At 41.2% G+C, this 16,623-nt stretch overlaps 1 protein-coding gene across 2 annotated transcripts; it reads left to right on the top strand.

The window, feature by feature from the left end:
- Positions 1–653: 653 nt before the first annotated feature.
- Positions 654–14,633, top strand: sonb (SON DNA and RNA binding protein b). Of its 2 annotated transcripts, none has more exons than XM_088408850.1 (20): positions 654–762; positions 1,866–2,060; positions 2,420–2,451; positions 2,528–2,715; positions 2,815–2,900; positions 3,064–3,239; positions 3,877–4,837; positions 4,909–5,060; positions 6,791–6,928; positions 7,008–7,186; positions 8,117–8,251; positions 8,558–8,644; positions 8,741–8,926; positions 9,004–9,114; positions 10,821–10,937; positions 12,221–12,368; positions 12,440–12,508; positions 12,650–12,765; positions 12,852–12,953; positions 13,956–14,633. In XM_088408850.1, exons 1-20 carry the CDS (start codon positions 680–682, stop codon positions 14,031–14,033), a joined length of 3,339 nt encoding a protein of 1,112 aa, XP_088264976.1. In that variant the 5' UTR covers positions 654–679; the 3' UTR covers positions 14,034–14,633. The 2 variants fall into 2 exon arrangements, with proteins under 2 accessions (XP_088264976.1, XP_088264975.1); XM_088408849.1 differs by having other exon boundaries at positions 4,909–5,099.
- Positions 14,634–16,623: the final 1,990 nt, after the last annotated feature.

Below are 16,623 nucleotides of genomic sequence, written 5' to 3'. Positions count from 1 at the left end.
TGTTGACGCTTTGGACATAGCAAATCGATAAATTATAAATTTAATCCCTGATGATCTCTGACCGCACACAAGATAGTTTGTATTCGTGCGTGACGTCACAGGAAGTTCCCGATATACGTAGTGTGTAATGATCCCTCAGGAGCAGTATGACGTCAGAGCAAATGAGAACATTTTGTCTTTTGGCAGAATAGATCCATGCGCTGGTATTTTCTGACAAAGCAATCACTTAATGTTTGTGATATGTTATGGCATAGAATATTGTGCAATGTTACTCCCACGCCACTGACTTTTCTGTCCAATGATTTTCCATCTGTCTTAGCATAGGGGGCGACTGGGTAGAGTTCGAATCCAGCTGGCTCCAACCCTTCCACGTGGGTTCTCGCCGGGCACTCTGGCTTACTCCCACGTCATACTTAAAAAAAAAAAAAAACATGACTAAAGATAATGGATGGATGAAGCATAGGATGAGATTTAAAAAGATGTACTGAGAGATCCGTGTTAAATAAAACGTCCTAAGTCTAATTTTTCTTTCTTTGCTGATTACTATGAAGAAAAACAGAACAAGGACTACAAACAACAAAACGTCTGTGGGGAACGAAACATAGTCCGGAACCATAATAGTCAGGAACCTAAATTTCGCATAATTTCCTACCCGGACATCAAGCTGCACACTTTGTAAATGGCAGCCAACATCGAGCAAATTTTTCAAGATTTTATTTTAAATAAAATCAGAGAGATTGAAGATCAAAATGCCGACAAACCGTACGTCATCATTCTTTTCTTCCGTGTATTGTAGCTACGCTAATATTGCAAATAAACCTAAGTCTTAACATGTTCGGGTTGAGCAAGACGTTATAAGTGGCCGCCAAACGACTTTACGCTTGTCTATCTTGCCTAAGCTCAGTAGCAAGATATAATATCTAACGCAGTAACTTAAATAGTATGCAGTGTAGGATATACTGTACATTAATGATTTTTATGGCACGGTAAACTGAATAAAGTGCTTTTCTGCTGTCAAAGCACATTCTGTGCTCATGGGTTTGCGCTTATTTTGTGGCATTTTTGTGTACCATTGCTGTAATTTGCAATGTTTTCAGAGGTACACTGCAGCCGATTGCGTTTGTTGTTTTTAATACGCTTGTCCTCTCGTACTTATTATGGCAATGGTCCTCAACCTTTTTTCGATGAAGTATTCTCGGAAGTATTTTTTTTTTTTTTAGCCAAGTTGAAGTACCCCCTTACCAGCGCAAATAATTTGTGAATGAAAAACAAATAAATTAATTAATACAATAAGAACTTAAAGTGTTGTGGCATCCGTGTCTGATTTAATAAATTTCGGAACTGCATTTGTTGTGGTATCTCTCGTCGTGTTTTGTTTAGAAACTCTGGAAGATAACATCACCTGTTTAATTTCTGTCAAATCTGCCGGACAGTTTTATCATCATTGACAATGCGCTTCTGCATTAACCTTACCATAATAAAGGCATACAGCATTTCGCGAAGGAGACACCTTTACACAATTTAGCAAGAAGTTAATCAATTTTCTAATTAATTTGTTTTCAATTTGAAACATTGTTCTTTTCACTGCATTTAAAAGCATTAAGTTAGATTTTCTCATAACTGTTAAAATCTCATGTACCCCTTAAGCGCATTCACACACACCTGGGATAGTTGTACCCCTATTTGACAAGCACGCTAACAAGGCAATCAACGGTTTACAATTACTAAGATGCTTCATTCTCCTTACTTAACAGCTCTGGCAATGTAAATGAAAATCAAGTGTGATTATCTTTATATGGATTTCATGTTTAATGTAACCCATTTTAGAATGTGCCTAACATTTTTTTTTTCAATTGTCTTGACAGTGCTCCTCAAATTGTGGCTGTATGCGGTGAGATGACTTCAGAGGATAATCAAGACAAAAATAGTGATGATAAGAGTTCACAGAAAAAACATAAGAAGCACAAAAAACACAAAAGTAAGAAAAAGAAGCGGAAACGAGATAAGGAGGGAAAAGAGAACAGTTCCGGACCTGTGGAAGAATCAAACTCTTCTTCCAGGTAAAATTGAAGTATCAAATCACATTGCCTATCAGTCATAACACTCTTAAAGATGTATTTTGTTTGAATTAAAACCACATCAACTCTTAACCATCATTTTGATGCACATTGACTTGTAATATTGAGAACACCATTTTATTTCATCATGGTTGAAAGAACAGTTCTGAGCCTTCACTTTACGTGATATGCCATTGTCACCCCTTTACTTGTGCTAATGCTTATCTATTGTTCAAAATTGCCCATGTATGATTACAAGATTAAATTTGACAATAATGAAGACATCTTAGTATTGCTGACAGACAATAACACCACAATTGAAAATGTGTTTATTTTAAATTCAATTTTACCATTTATTGCAGAAAAGCAGCCCCAACAGAGAATGCACAGCCAAGTAAGTGTTTACGATCCTTTCTATATGTAGCAGAAGCTTAGCTAACTGAGCACTTGGTATTGACTTGTCCTTTTAGGTGATCGTGCCAGTAGCTCCAGAAGTCACAAGCACAAAACGGGAAAGAAAAAAAAGAAAAAGAGGAAGCATAAGGACGAGAAACCACAAGATTCATCTGATTGTGAATCAAAGCAAAAAAAGACTGAATGTGCTCAAAGCCTTGTGCCAAGGCCATGTGATGAGTTGCCTGATATAATCCCAAAACAGGTAAAAAATAACAAAAAAAAACCTAAATTAGATCCAACATGACTGATCAATGTAACTTACAAAACTTGCGGATAACTAACTTGTCTCTACTTAATCCAGGACAGCTCCAGTGGGGCAAAATCAGATGAAGGCAAAAGGAGGCGTTCACGTTCACATTCCGACCGTTCACATTCCAGCTCAGAGAGGTGGAGTTCTCGCCCTGGCAAACGAAAATCCAGATCTCGCTCACAATCCAGTTCACCAAATCACCACACTTCATCGCTGTGCATCAAAGGCTAAAATGGCTAAAACCATTGAAAATGTAATCTTTTCTTGATTTCGTTGTGTATTTCTTGTGTCTGTGCATAGGTCCTTAGCCAACAAGGATTGTTTGGATCCATCCTCCGAGTCAAAACAAGATGCTGCGAAAGGCATCGAACTGCCATCTCCAAGTCCTAAAAGAACAGACTTAATAAAACTGCAGAGTTTGGATCATAATCACGAGCCAGGAGAGAGTACAACGGAAACCACCAAAGACAGTTCAGGTACAACTGACCAATGTGGATAGATCTCTGTTTATGTACACATCTGGCTATCTACAGTAAGTTAGGGTTATAATATAGGTTTGGACATTTCATCCTGGGTAATTTTTATTTCATTTTGACTTTTGTGGCAATGTGTCAGCAGCAAGCAAATTTCCTGGTTCAAATTCATGGCAAAACGGCAGCGTCAGACACGACACGTGTTGATTTCTTTGTATGGCTAGCTAGCTTGCTCGGAGGTTGCAGTATCGCGGGATGATTGGTCCGATCGCGGTAAACTGAACCGACTGTATCCGTTCATTCACTTAGAGCGGGCAGGCCCTTCTCTTTTCCTTCTGAAGGGTCTGCCAGATTTCAGGGAAACCGACAATACTAGCTTGCTGAAATATGATTGGATAAAAGGTTTTTATCCAACTTTTTAAACGGGAAAAACTCTAGCATAATTATTAGGACTGCAAAAAAAAAAGTGGATATTATGAAAGAGAATACAGAGAATAAGACAGGGAGTATAATTTTATATACAAATATTTCTAAACAAATGTTATTTCTGATTATTTAGGCCAGCTTGCTGGCCTTCAGGGGCCACCACTGACTAATGGTGACAGTAAAACTATTCCTTGATTGTGGTTTCATGTTCCAGCTGCACAGTGTGCTGCACCTCCATCTGCATCAAATCAATCTACTCAATCTCATCAGAGTGGTGAGCCTGTCAATCCACAGCTGAAGGCATCAGAACATATGTCGGCCAGTGCAAGGAAATCCCCTGCTGAAAAGAGACGTAAATCATCCAAGTCTCCATCAGGGAGCAAAGAGGACAAGTCAGCTAAGAAGCAGAAACGATCCCGCTCACCTTGTAGGACACGCAGGAAGAGGTCCAGATCTAGGTCTAGGTACAGGTCCAGGTCCAAGGCCAGGTCCAGATCCAGATCCAAGGCCAGGTCCAAAGCCAGGTCCAGTTCCAGATCCAAGGCCAGGTCCAAAGCCAGGTCCAGATCCAGATCCAGATCCAGATCCAAGGCCAGGTCCAGATCCAGATCCAAGGCCAGGTCCAAAGCCAGGTCCAGTTCCAGATCCAAGGCCAGGTCCAAAGCCAGGTCCAGATCCAGATCCAAGGCCAGGTCCAGATCCAGATCCAAGGCCAGGTCCAAAGCCAGGTCCAGTTCCAGATCCAAGGCCAGGTCCAGATCCAGATCCAAGGCCAGGTCCAAAGCCAGGTCCAGTTCCAGATCCAAGGCCAGGTCCAAAGCCAGGTCCAGATCCAGATCCAAGGCCAGGTCCAGATCCAGATCCAAGGCCAGGTCCAAAGCCAGGTCCAGTTCCAGATCCAAGGCCAGGTCCAGATCCAGATCCAAGGCCAGGTCCAAAGCCAGGTCCAGTTCCAGATCCAAGGCCAGGTCCAAAGCCAGGTCCAGATCCAGATCCAGATCCAAGGCCAGGTCCAGATCCAGATCCAAGGCCAGGTCCAAAGCCAGGTCCAGTTCCAGATCCAAGGCCAGGTCCAAAGCCAGGTCCAGATCCAGATCCAAGGCCAGGTCCAGATCCAGCTCCAGATACAGATCCAGATACAAGAGTTCTTCAAGGAGGAAACGATCCCGGTCAAGGTAAGTTTTCCGTATGTTGGAGAAGGTTTGTTGCGGCAGCGGTAATACAGTTCTACATGTTTTCTATGCAGGTCTAGAAACCAGAGGTCACGAAGGTCACGCTCCGTGTCGAGGGATCGGAGGCGACGAGGGAACTATAGCCAGAGGGACCGCTGGAAACGAGAGCCAAGCTGCTCCCCAGAGCTCATCCTGCGCAAGAGAAGATCCCCCTCACGGAAGCATGGTAGTAACCCTGACAGCGCTCAACGAATCAGTGACCAAGGTCAGATATGACCACCTTGCTTCTCATATTGTCTCCTTCACACTCACACACTTACCACTTATTACCGCGCAACATAGCCAAACCATCACAAAAATAATGACTGCTCATAGTCACACATTGAGCCAGCCTTGCATGTATACAAATGCGCTGCAAAACACAATCAAGTTTATTACGTATTGAGGCCCCACAGACCGTATATTTTACTGTGCTACTTTTGTAGCACGTGGTCTGATTATCACCGAAAAAGTGAATTTGCCACAGAGACAGCAAAAAGGAGAGAATGCAAATATTTTGAGTGAAACCACATGACATTTTTGTTGAGTTAAGGACTTGACGCTTGGTAAAGTGACCTTTTTATTTTTACATAGACTTAATGCACTTGTTTGGTTTAGCTAGATCTTATTCCCCCCTTTCATGTTCTTGTCAGTTCATATCTGGACCAAGGACATGTTACTTAAACTTGTGTCATGGGACCTTTGAGAGAAACCCCTTCTAATCCTTATGGCGATTACACCCAATTACACCCAACTACAATGTTTACTTAGTTGTAAATGCAATAGGACTTTAAAACTTCCCCATGTTCAAGTACAGTCAAAATGTTAAATTACAGATTCATTGCAAAACATTTTAGTCTTTACATGAGCAAAAACATATTTTCTCAGGGTATAACATTGTTAATCTTTGACAGTAAAGTCACTTTTTTCAGAATCAACAATAGGAAATGATCGTTGTGAATATATTCTCATTTTATTATTTCTTATGTTTTGCACAGTGTTAAAACCAGTTGCTGTTCAAGTGCTTGAGAAATAAAGTGCAGTTGAAATAGTTATGAATGTAAAAGGTATGAAAGTCAAATTTTGAAAATACAATTTTGTCCTCAAAATACAAGAAGACTTTTTTTCTTTGAAAAATAGGACAATATTGATGTTATAAAATGCCTTTTACCCTAAAAGAAGTAACTTTGTTTAGCCAGACTTGGGTTACCTTGACTTCAAATAACCTTGGAGCTAAGGTGCGGCGGAGTAATTTGTTTGATTTGTTTTTGTTTGTCTTTTTGTGTTGGTCCCCTTGCGTTTATTAAAAATATGATACAGCCATGACAAAATTATTTTGCGGACCCCAAGTTTCAATTCACGGACTCCAGCATTATGGCAGGCACCCCACTGGAGAGTATCGTATTTTTCGCACTATAAGGCGCAACTAAAAGCCTTATTTTTTTTTAAAAAAAAGCTGATGGTACACCTTATCATCAGGTGCGCCTTATATATGGCACAATATTGAGATTGGGATTCGAATGGACTGATAATGTAAGCTTTACCTGTTCCTTTTGTGTGTTTACAGATGAACAAGTTTGGTCATATTGACATTGAGTTATTATGCTATTGAGATTTTAGAGTTATTATTTGAGTTATTATTGTTATTACTTTAAGTATTACTATATTGTGATTGAAAAAGTTTTAAAATATGTAATTGAGGGTGCGCCTTATAATCCGGTACATCTTATATATGGAAAAAGTTTTCAAATATGTCATTAATTGAGAGTGCGACCTATTATCCGGTGCGCCTTATAGTGCAGAAAATACGGTACCTAAAAGTGGTTGATTTGTTTTCCTCCCTCAAATGCTCTCAAAGATGGAACAGTAATTGAATTGTAGTGCTTGGTTGTAACATGGCTTTTATGCTCCCCTTAGGCAAAGAGCAGCTGTTGGAAATTGCCAAGGCCAATGCAGCTGCTATGTGTGCCAAAGTGGGTATGTCCATCCCGGACAGCCTGAGAAGCTCCATGCTGACGTTTCCAGGGATGGCCATTAATGCTGCTATGACGGCAGGTATGAAATGTTTGTCGTAGGAATCGTGTGAACGCTTCCAAAATAGTACTGTACATCATTCCCTGTGCTTGCATTACAGCGACCATGACCGCCGCCATGTCCAACATCAACACCTTGTCCGCATTGCTGCCATTGTCCACCATAACCAACAAGCCTCCCGGTGCAAATCTCTCCGGCGGCATAAATTCTGCGCTGGAGGAAGTAAAGAAGAAATTAGAGAAGCAAGCTAACAGCATCAGCATAAAGGAGTTCACGGATGTAAGTGCCCAGATTCTTGAGATTCAACTCTGAACACAATGTAGCGTACTTGGCTATAAGCGAATGGTAGTCAGTTTTGTTTTGAGTGTGCTATTCAAATTAAGGATTCGTGAACCGCTTGGGTCCAGGGACCCCTACAGGGGTAAAGTGTTTCCAAGGATCCCCTTAAATCCTAACATCAATTAATTGTAAATAATTTATAAACCCTGCAATCCCATTCCACTCAGTATATCTTTGAACTGTTTCACAGAAAAGCCCTTACTTAAATACATTTGAATTAAATTCAAATTCAAGGTATCTAATCTCGTCCTTACCTGACTTTTAATTGTTTAGACTAACTGTTGCCAGCAAAGAAAAACTAATTTCCAAAGCATAGTTAGTCATGCAGACATTTGCCATTTAATAGCTGTGTTTTTGCAACTTTTCACAACTGCTCTAGTGACTATTTAACAAAAACGTGACTTGTGACAACTTTACATTGTTTTCAGTACGACAGCTCGAGCAGGACAGGAGGCAATCGCACCCGCTGCAAAAAATTGATTTGTAATTACAAACTGGTGCCATAACTGGCGGCCAAGCACTTTCAACAGAAGATAATCAAGCACTAACATCCCACAAACAAAAAAATGTAAAAAAGGCAATGAATTGAACCTAACGTTCACCAGATAGCACCAAAGCGATAGTAACTGTTTATTTTATTACTTTGGCGGGAGAACATAAGAGCAATCAGGTGAGTCTTAAGTGAGAAACAGAGGATAGGTTAAAAATAAGACGCACCATCGGTTTGAGAGCCAGCGATTTAAGGTGTTCATCCTACATATTTTCACTGTTAAACAGTTGAAATGTGTTTTAATTTGAGCTTGCGGATCCATTGTTACCTGTGATTAAAGCGGTGTGTGGACACGTGTGTGTCTGTGTGTGCGTTTTTAGAGGTGCCAGATGATTGTGGACAGCAAAGGCGAGCTGCCAGTGGCGATGCCTCATGTGTCGGGTGATGAAGATGATGAAAAACCATTTGGTGGATCGGTTCTGCGTGAGCACAAGGCCATCAACTTCAACATCAGTGTAAAATGCGCACACACCTTTTACAAATGAAATTATGCAAGACAAAATGTAATAATGACTTCATTAGTTTTGCCTTGCCCCTCAATTAAATATTTTTGCATAATCCTGCTCATATCATAGAAATACCAAGAGTATGCTTGATGATGGAATCAAAAACTGCACGCATGTGGCAGCATGAAGCATCAATTTCTCATTGTAAATTCTGCAAAAATAAATTCACTACATTATTTCCTCCTATTGTGATGTTATAATGTGACTCTTTAGTGGAAAAAGATGATTCATAGTAGCAATGTGTACACCTTCCAGAACTCAACAGTAAAACCCACCGCTCGAAGTGATGCAGGCAAGGCAAAAGAGTTTCCGGTGTCTTCAGGATCCCAACACCGGAAAAAGGTCTCAACTAATAATTGACAGTGGCCTAGGAGGGCTATTTTCTTCTGTTGTACGTTGTTTTATGTTTGTGTTGCTGATGCGGTTGATGCTATTCAGGAGAGTAAGACATTGGACGCCTACGGAGATTGGGTTCCAGTGGACAAAACATCAGACGAGACAAAGACAGCAGCCAGCTCATCAGCGGGTACCAGCGAGACTTTGAAAGACGCAGAGACGCAGCCGGCGGCGGCTGAAACATCGGCGGCAGATGACGACAGCGTGTTTCCTGATCCGCCGCCGCAGGTTGAGTTGCACTGAGAACAAACGTGCTGTCCCCTTGTACAAATGACACATTTGTTGAAGGTCTTTGGTCTTTGCAGCCTGTCGACATATCTCAGGCTGTGAGCGAGAGGATCAAAGCTCAAAAACGATTGGCCGAGAACCCTTATGACGTCAACGCCATTTGTATGCTTAGCCGAGCTCAAGAGCAGGTAATAGATGTTTATTGTTGTTCTTTAATGTGTTTGACGTCCATCTGTCTGTTGTCCAGCCAATCTATCTACAGTATCTGTTTCCATTTATCTACCCTTTCATTCATTAAGCCATCTAGCCATTTATCCATCGATTCGTTCATCCATCCATGAATTCATTCTGTTTAAGGAGCATTTTGTTCATGTTTGGATGGGTTAGTTTGGGGCTGGATGACAAATGTTTAACTCACTGTTTATGTTTTCGTTCCTCAGTCATAGAATTGATTGTTCAATCACATTTAAAACTTAAAAGATATCTAAAATGCTATTCTTTTAAACTGTCTTTTGCATGGTTATCCTATGAGTAAACCCAAACTTGGGATCCATGCTTATCATTTCCAACATTTTGCGTCATAAAGTCGCATGGAAATGTACCAGAATCTTTGTGGCAATTTACTGGAAAATTTCCATATCATTGCAAACCTAAGAGTTTGTTTTTTTTTTTTTTTTTTAAATCACGCACAAGACAACCAAGTCCCACAATCCGTAATTTTTTTGCCTGATAGTAGTTCAAGGCTATTTACAGTACAAGACAGTCTAGCATTGGAAGGACAAGTATGGTTTGACATTTTGAATATAGTTTTATTTTCCAAGTACAGTGGGTCCCCGTGTTACGAACTTAAGCCGTTCAGCGGCTATGCTCGTAACTTGAATTGCTCGTATGACGAGCAATCCAAACCTATGCTAATTAGTGAATGCGTGCAACGCGTGCGAAAGCCTTAGGTAAAAACATCACGATTAGTAACATAATTAACATAATTAGTAACATAATCTACTGTACAGTTAAATTAAATAACATAAATATACAAAGGAAAAATGACATTTATCTTTGGGGCGACGTGACTTGAGCTGGTGGTGGGTGGAGGCGGGGGGGAGCAGAGACCAACCCGCAGAATTTATTCATTTATTTTCTTAAACTAGAACTTTTCTCAAATGAGAACATATCAATGTTGATTTCCTTCTCTTTAATCCATAATAGAAGAAGCCTCTCCATTTTGTTGTTAACCGAGGTCCGTCCCCTGGCAAGGAAATTCTTGCCCTTAGAAGATTGCCGAGCGGTTACGGCCATACTCACGAGCAAGGTTAACTATGCGTGCGCCTCCTTCGTATTTTTTTATTAGCTCCTGCTTCCTTTCTTTTGTCATCATCCTCTGACTTCTTCCTTTACCGCCACTAGCAATTTTAGAAGCCATGTCTAACAGATAAAGTTTGCAAAGTCTTCACAACACACCGACCAGCTGTGCCATCAAGCTAGATGAAGGCGTTCGGGCAATAGCATATCGGCATTTCTGTGATTGGCGTGACGCCGGCCAATAGCATATCCGCAACTCTGTGACTGAGCCCGGACTGTGACCTTATAAGACCAGTAGCATAACTTCATCTCCGTGACATGCGAGAATAGTTAATTTTTTTGACGCAGCAAAGCGAAAAAAATAGCGCGGACACACTGACCGGCATGTTGGATTGTTCGTAAGACGAAAGGTTTGCACGTAAGAGAGGGACAAAAAACGTCGCGATCCACGTTCGTTAGATGAAATATTCGTAAAACAGGGAGTTCGTAAACCGGGGGCGCACTGTATTTTCTTTTCTGCCTGGCTGTTTATCTTGGTTTACTCTGGCTTTGCCAGATATCCTGTTTGAGCTCATCCTAATTTATTATTTAACAGGTGGATGCGTGGGCGCAGTCCAACACTGTTCCCGGTCTTTTCACGGGCTCCACAGGAGCCCAGGTCCTCTCCTCGGAGGAGCTATCCAACAGTGGCCCACAGGCTTGGCTGAAGAAGGTGAAAGATGCAACACAGTGAAACCTCAATCTTTAGGAACATGCCTGTTGGTTAGCAGCATGCCTCATGCCTCTTTCATTTGAAAACAAAAATAGTCAATATTAAAATGAACAAATAAAAGGTGAAAGAGCATATGTCAGGGGTGGCCAAACTTTGGCCTCGGGGACATTTGCATTCCACACTTTTTCCCCCGAAAATGAAAGTCAAAAGTATGGGTGTGTCCTATAATTGGTCACTTAAAGATGAGTTTTTTTATTTTTTATTTTTTTTATCTGACACATTTGAGGAAGATTGATCTGTCATCCACATGAGCTAAGTTTTGGTGCATTGGTGTGCATTTTTACATGAGCCGTATTCTTATAATAATTACAGTACGAGCAAGAGGGTGGACGTCAACTGGCTGTTTGCAGCCAGTCCCCGTTGCAGCTAAAAGCAGCTCGTGTTGGCTGATGTTGTTACGGCATTATTTTCAATAAAAGAAACAGACAGACTGAACCAACGTCCGAGTCCATCTATGTTCACACACAGGAATATTACTAAAACGGAGAGGGTCATATAAAGGTTATGACGCCACCAGTTGATTTAATTAAGAGTGGCTAGGTATGCTGCAGAGTGTTCTGGTTAGAGAACACTGAAATGTATTCCATTTGACTCATTTGTTCATTGTGGTCTTTGGCATATACACACAATCTTGGTGGAACATGGATGCTGCGCAACTTCGGGTATTTATGGTAAAATGAACTTGAGCTTCGGAGCGAGTAGAAGGATAAACAACTGCTTCGAGCGCTTTCAACGTTACACTGGCGTTGCATTCACTGACTGCTCACAATATGGGGAATCTGAAAGACATTTAACTTAACCAGCAAATAAATATATAACTTACTATGAACACAAGAAAATCTGAAGAATTCAAGAAGATGAGATTACTTTTGCTTTGCTTAAGTTTTTACAATGTGTCCAGACTGTGGGTGTGTCATATAAGATAGATATGACCAGAATTTGACCCTAAAAATAAGGGTGTGTCCAATACACAGCTGTGTCCTATATTTGGGGGATTACGGTAGTTGCTAACTTCTAAAAGACATTAAAAAGGAAACGGGAGTAGTCAATAATTTTTTACATCATACCACCTGATGTCATCAGGCATGAAAGGGTTTCTTTCTTAGGTCCTGGGTAGTAATACGGAACAATTTGAATTTGGTCGATCATTTAATTCAGGCGCTTCACAGGGACTACAATTTGAAGTCCAGCTTGTTCTGATTAACCTCAAATGTTTTGATTAGGACCAATTCCTCAGAGCAGCGCCAGTTTCAGGTGGCGTAGGAGAATTTTTGATGAAAAAGATGGGCTGGAGGACAGGAGAGGGCCTTGGAAGGAACCGCGAAGGCACCGTGGAGCCGATCGTCATTGACTTCAAGGTGGACCGCAAAGGTCAGGATATCCCGCAGTATTCCCCCGATTCTTTAGCTGCATGGTGATAAAAATCTATTTGTTTGATTCAGGGCTGCTTGCTGAAGGAGAGAGGACACAGAAGCCAACAGGCGGACTGGTGGTAACCAAGGACCTCATGGGTAAATGGAGAAAAAAAAATCAAATGTGACATGTAATGATAATTTTCTCTTCTCCTTTTGGTGTGGAGGAAGTTTCATTTTGATGGTCCAAAACCCCGACTCCAACAACCACCTGATTCCATTTGAACTCTTTCCATACAGGCAAGCACCCAGTGTCAGCTCTAATTGAACTGTGCACTAAAAAACGGATGGCGCAGCCTGACTTTGTCATGGTTCACCATAGTGGCCCAGACCATCGCAAGAACTTCCTCTTCAAGGTGGACCACTTTTTCCTCTTTGCACTCTGATTGGGCTGTAACCAGCCGGCTAATGTTACTCTGCTACGCATTCTGTACTCAACCAGGTCACGGTGAACGGTGCGGATTATCAGCCCCAAACAGCCAGTCCTAATAAGAAACATGCCAAGGCCATGGCGGCAACTGTGGCACTCCAGGCTCTCGGAGAGGTAATGTGAAGTCCAAGGTCTCAATGAACATGACTGGCGGATAGCCTTCCTTTGCATCCTGCAAATTTAGATGTGTTGTTTTCAAATGCTGCTGGTAGGGGGAATCGGTGACTAATTGACTGACCTGAAAAGATTTATAATGGTAAATAGATGCCACAAGATGGCACCAAAGCAATAGTTTCATTAGAGACGGTGTTTGGCGCAAGCGCTTGACAGAGAGTAGGTGAGCGCTTTGGGTTTCACTTGTGAAATTTGCATGTGTTGTTAAGCAAAGGCGAACCTCAAAGAGGCGACTAAGGAAGAAAAGCAAACCAATTTCAAGCGGAGAGAAGAGGCAAATTTGACCAGAGCTATTGCACAAATATTGGACACAACTATTTGAAAATTCCTGAAAACGCGAAGAACGACTGATGCACTAAAAAACAGACATCAAACAGGCCGGCCATGGGTATCAAGAGCAGTTGGTAGAACCGTTTGCGAGAGTTGTGGAGACACACCCAAAGGCAACTCTGTGACGTCGCTGCCAACCTCCATAGCGGGGGGCAGAAGGTATCACAGTCAACTGTTTGAAGAAGCCTTTGACAAAAGAAATAGCGAAAAGAATCAGAAGCTCAGATCGGATTTTGCAAAGGACAAAGATTAGCCACAACACTTTCGGAACAGACGTTTATGGATCATTGAACCCAAGATTAATAACATCCACCAAAATGACGGAACGACCTGAGCGCGATGAAAGAAAGGATGGTCTTATGATCCGAAACCCGCAACCTCATTGGATGACTTGATTTTACCGTTTCAATACTTTTGAAGGGAAACTTGTTGGAGCCCAAAGGCTCAAAGTTGAGTTACGCTGGAGGCGTGTACGTTCCGTGGCGGCCATAGTCAACGTCCTCCCGGACTGCTTCAGGCAGCGAAGGGAGTCCGGCAACACTTTATCACAACGGAAGTAGAAAACAATTGTTTCCGTGACATCTTTTGTCTTCTTTGGTGTGAATTCTCCAGGTTCCTGCTGACGGCCCCGGTCTCTACGCTGGTCCCGTCTTCACGGCGGCTTCCACTGGCCCTCTCTTCTCCACATAGATGCGGAAACTTTTAACTGGTTATGTGACCGTTGGTCTTGTTGTTTCATTTTAAGTCTGTTTCTGTAAATACACAGTACTGTCTAAAAGTCTTAACTTTCATTTGTTGCTTTAGCAATGCTACAACGACCAAATTAACTAAACGGTCTCTACTTCCTGCTTCGTGAAAGTTGATGCACAAACAAGAGGTATCGTTTTCATCTTTTGGGGCAGTGTAGTTGGTTCCACTGATGCCGCGATGATTCAAATGGAGAAGGGTATTTCCCAAAGCAAAATGATTGATGATGATTCTTTTTCTTTCGGCTCAGGCTAAAAAAAATGATTTGAGATTGACTTCACTTGATTAAATTACGTCTCCAATTTTAATGTTTGAGCGGCATCACCACCGTGGAACATAAGGCAACATTAGTGGTGGCCTTTTGCACAGTGCTGTATTTTGACAAGACGCTTATGAACTTGGCAAATATTTTTCTTCCAACACCAACAAGGATTGTGACATAGTGTCAGTCAGTAATTCTGTATATAGTGTAGTTGTAGTACAGACAACAGATTGTTACACATAATCCTACAGCATATTCAAAATAAAGCTATTTATGTCACATATTGGAAAAATGGTATGTTTGGGGGGCATTCTGTGAGTGCATTCTGCAGCTAGGGAGATGGAGGTGAAGATTGAGGCAAAGCAGGTAGGAAACCTCAATGTTTATAATGTGTGTTTTGGATGGATTCGTAACAGCAACAGGTTTTGAATTCGATGTAGAAGCAGACCGGGGGGGGGGGGCAGCACTTTAATCCTTTGTCATTTTAGAAATCACTCCAAAATACACTCAAGCATATGAGTGCGCGCACACACACACACCGGAACTCTTGTAGTGGGTTGTGTAAGAAGATAATGGCTTGAGCCCAAATCAGCCCACTTCAATGCATGATTTGTGTGCGTGCGTGCGTGCGCGTGAGTGTGTGTAAAGTCAAATGGAAATAGTACATTACAGCCCTCCCCACACAATCTCATTTTGGAAGCATATCAATGCACTTGAGTCACGATTCAAGATGCATTCTAATTCTTTGTTAGCAGTGTTTTGGTTAATACCGGTTATCGGGTGTCCTGTACAAAATGATCCATTTTCACTTAATTGGGCTGAAAAGTATCCACTATCGATGCTGTGTCGCCATATTCATTTCTGTACATCTCAAGGACAAATTATGTGCACCGATTTCATATGCCTGGCAAAAATATCAAAACTGCAAATTGCCTTAGTTTTTATTTAGATACTCCTTTTTTTTGTTACCAATCCCCCTTTTAAAAATATATAAAGTCAAATTTGTATTAAAAAAAAAAACTTGATTGGCCTCTGATTTCACAGCTAGTTATTCGTCAGTTTCTTGTTCAAATGTAATTTGAGGATCTTATACATTTATTTATTGTCACTCTCATCAGGAAACTTTGAAAGAAAAAACTTGACACCCCTGCACTCAATGACAGAAGGTCTGTGTAACATACGCCACTTTTGAAATTTACTTTGGCATGAATTTAATTCGTTTTATGACTAAGTTCGTAACTTGATGTTGTTGTGAATGAAATTTGTTTCCATGTTGAAATGTCGTGAATCACTTCCATTATTTCACCTCATTTACTGAGTCAGTTATGTTTATTTTTCATTGGGGACATGGAAACAACTTGACTGGCGCACAAGCACCAGTAGATGGCTGCAATGGCCCATTTTAGGTAGGAGAGCAACACAATTTGAGAGTCCACTCGGAGAAACGGCTGAATTTTTTAAACCTACCCTTTTACTACAGCTGTCTATAAACTTATGAAGAGAGAAAGGAGTCTCCGTTTTCATTTCATAGATTCGGCGGACCAATATATAATCATTCAACGCGATATCGTGTGGGTTATAGACCGCATATGGCATCAGTTCCCACTCGGCAGATGGTAGTTGTTAAAATAGATGAATGTTTTCATAGGCTTAACCCTCCGATAAACTCAATATGGTGTAATGATGCACGTCAAATTGTGTATTAATTGAATCAGAAATGTTTTGATGCTCATCTTAGACCCGATTTCTGTTTGTCTTCATGGATGTTTCCGCTATAATTGGATTAATTAACATATTACTAATGCGTTAATTAACTTTACAGTCGCTGTCACTTCAAAGCTTATATAATATTAGCTTTGAAATGACAGCGGCTTCAAAGTCAGGGCAAGCCTAGCCGGAGAGCAGCTGCTGAGGGCCTCACAGCCACTAGGGGTCCCCCAGATTTAAGTGATCGTCATCTGGCAGCCTTAGGCCGCGTATTACTGCTATTGCCGGGACGAACAGTGTCAGGATTTGGGAACATTAAATAATAATAGGAATAGATAAAAATAACTTGTATTTACTAGGCAGAAAGGTAGATCAATGTTTTGCATCAGGGTTTTGACTCAACTTCTTGTATGAAGTTTGTACTTGTGTAATCTCGTGCTTCACATACTTGCAGTTATTTTTATGCACTTTACGGGAATTCTAGTTTCCTCACAAATTCGAAAAATGGTCTAATTGGAGACTCGATATTGTTGATTACTGATGAAAACGTGAATGGTTGTTTGC

The sequence above is a fragment of the Hippichthys cyanospilos genome, chromosome 2 (genome assembly GCF_059441005.1).
Source record: "Hippichthys cyanospilos isolate Australia breed blue-spotted pipefish chromosome 2, RoL_Hcya_1.0, whole genome shotgun sequence".
Taxonomy (NCBI): Eukaryota; Metazoa; Chordata; class Actinopteri; order Syngnathiformes; family Syngnathidae; genus Hippichthys; species Hippichthys cyanospilos.
This window is presented reverse-complemented; position numbering and strand designations above follow the sequence as displayed.

Bases quoted from the DNA above. Each gene is read 5' to 3' on its own strand.
- sonb (XM_088408849.1), top strand. From the start codon at position 680: ATGGCAGCCAACATCGAGCAAATTTTTCAAGATTTTATTTTAAATAAA. The intron at 12,369-12,439 runs GTCAGGATATCC...TGTTTGATTCAG, and splicing joins CTTCAAGGTGGACCGCAAAG to GGCTGCTTGCTGAAGGAGAG. The intron at 12,766-12,851 runs GTGGACCACTTT...GTACTCAACCAG, and splicing joins GCAAGAACTTCCTCTTCAAG to GTCACGGTGAACGGTGCGGA.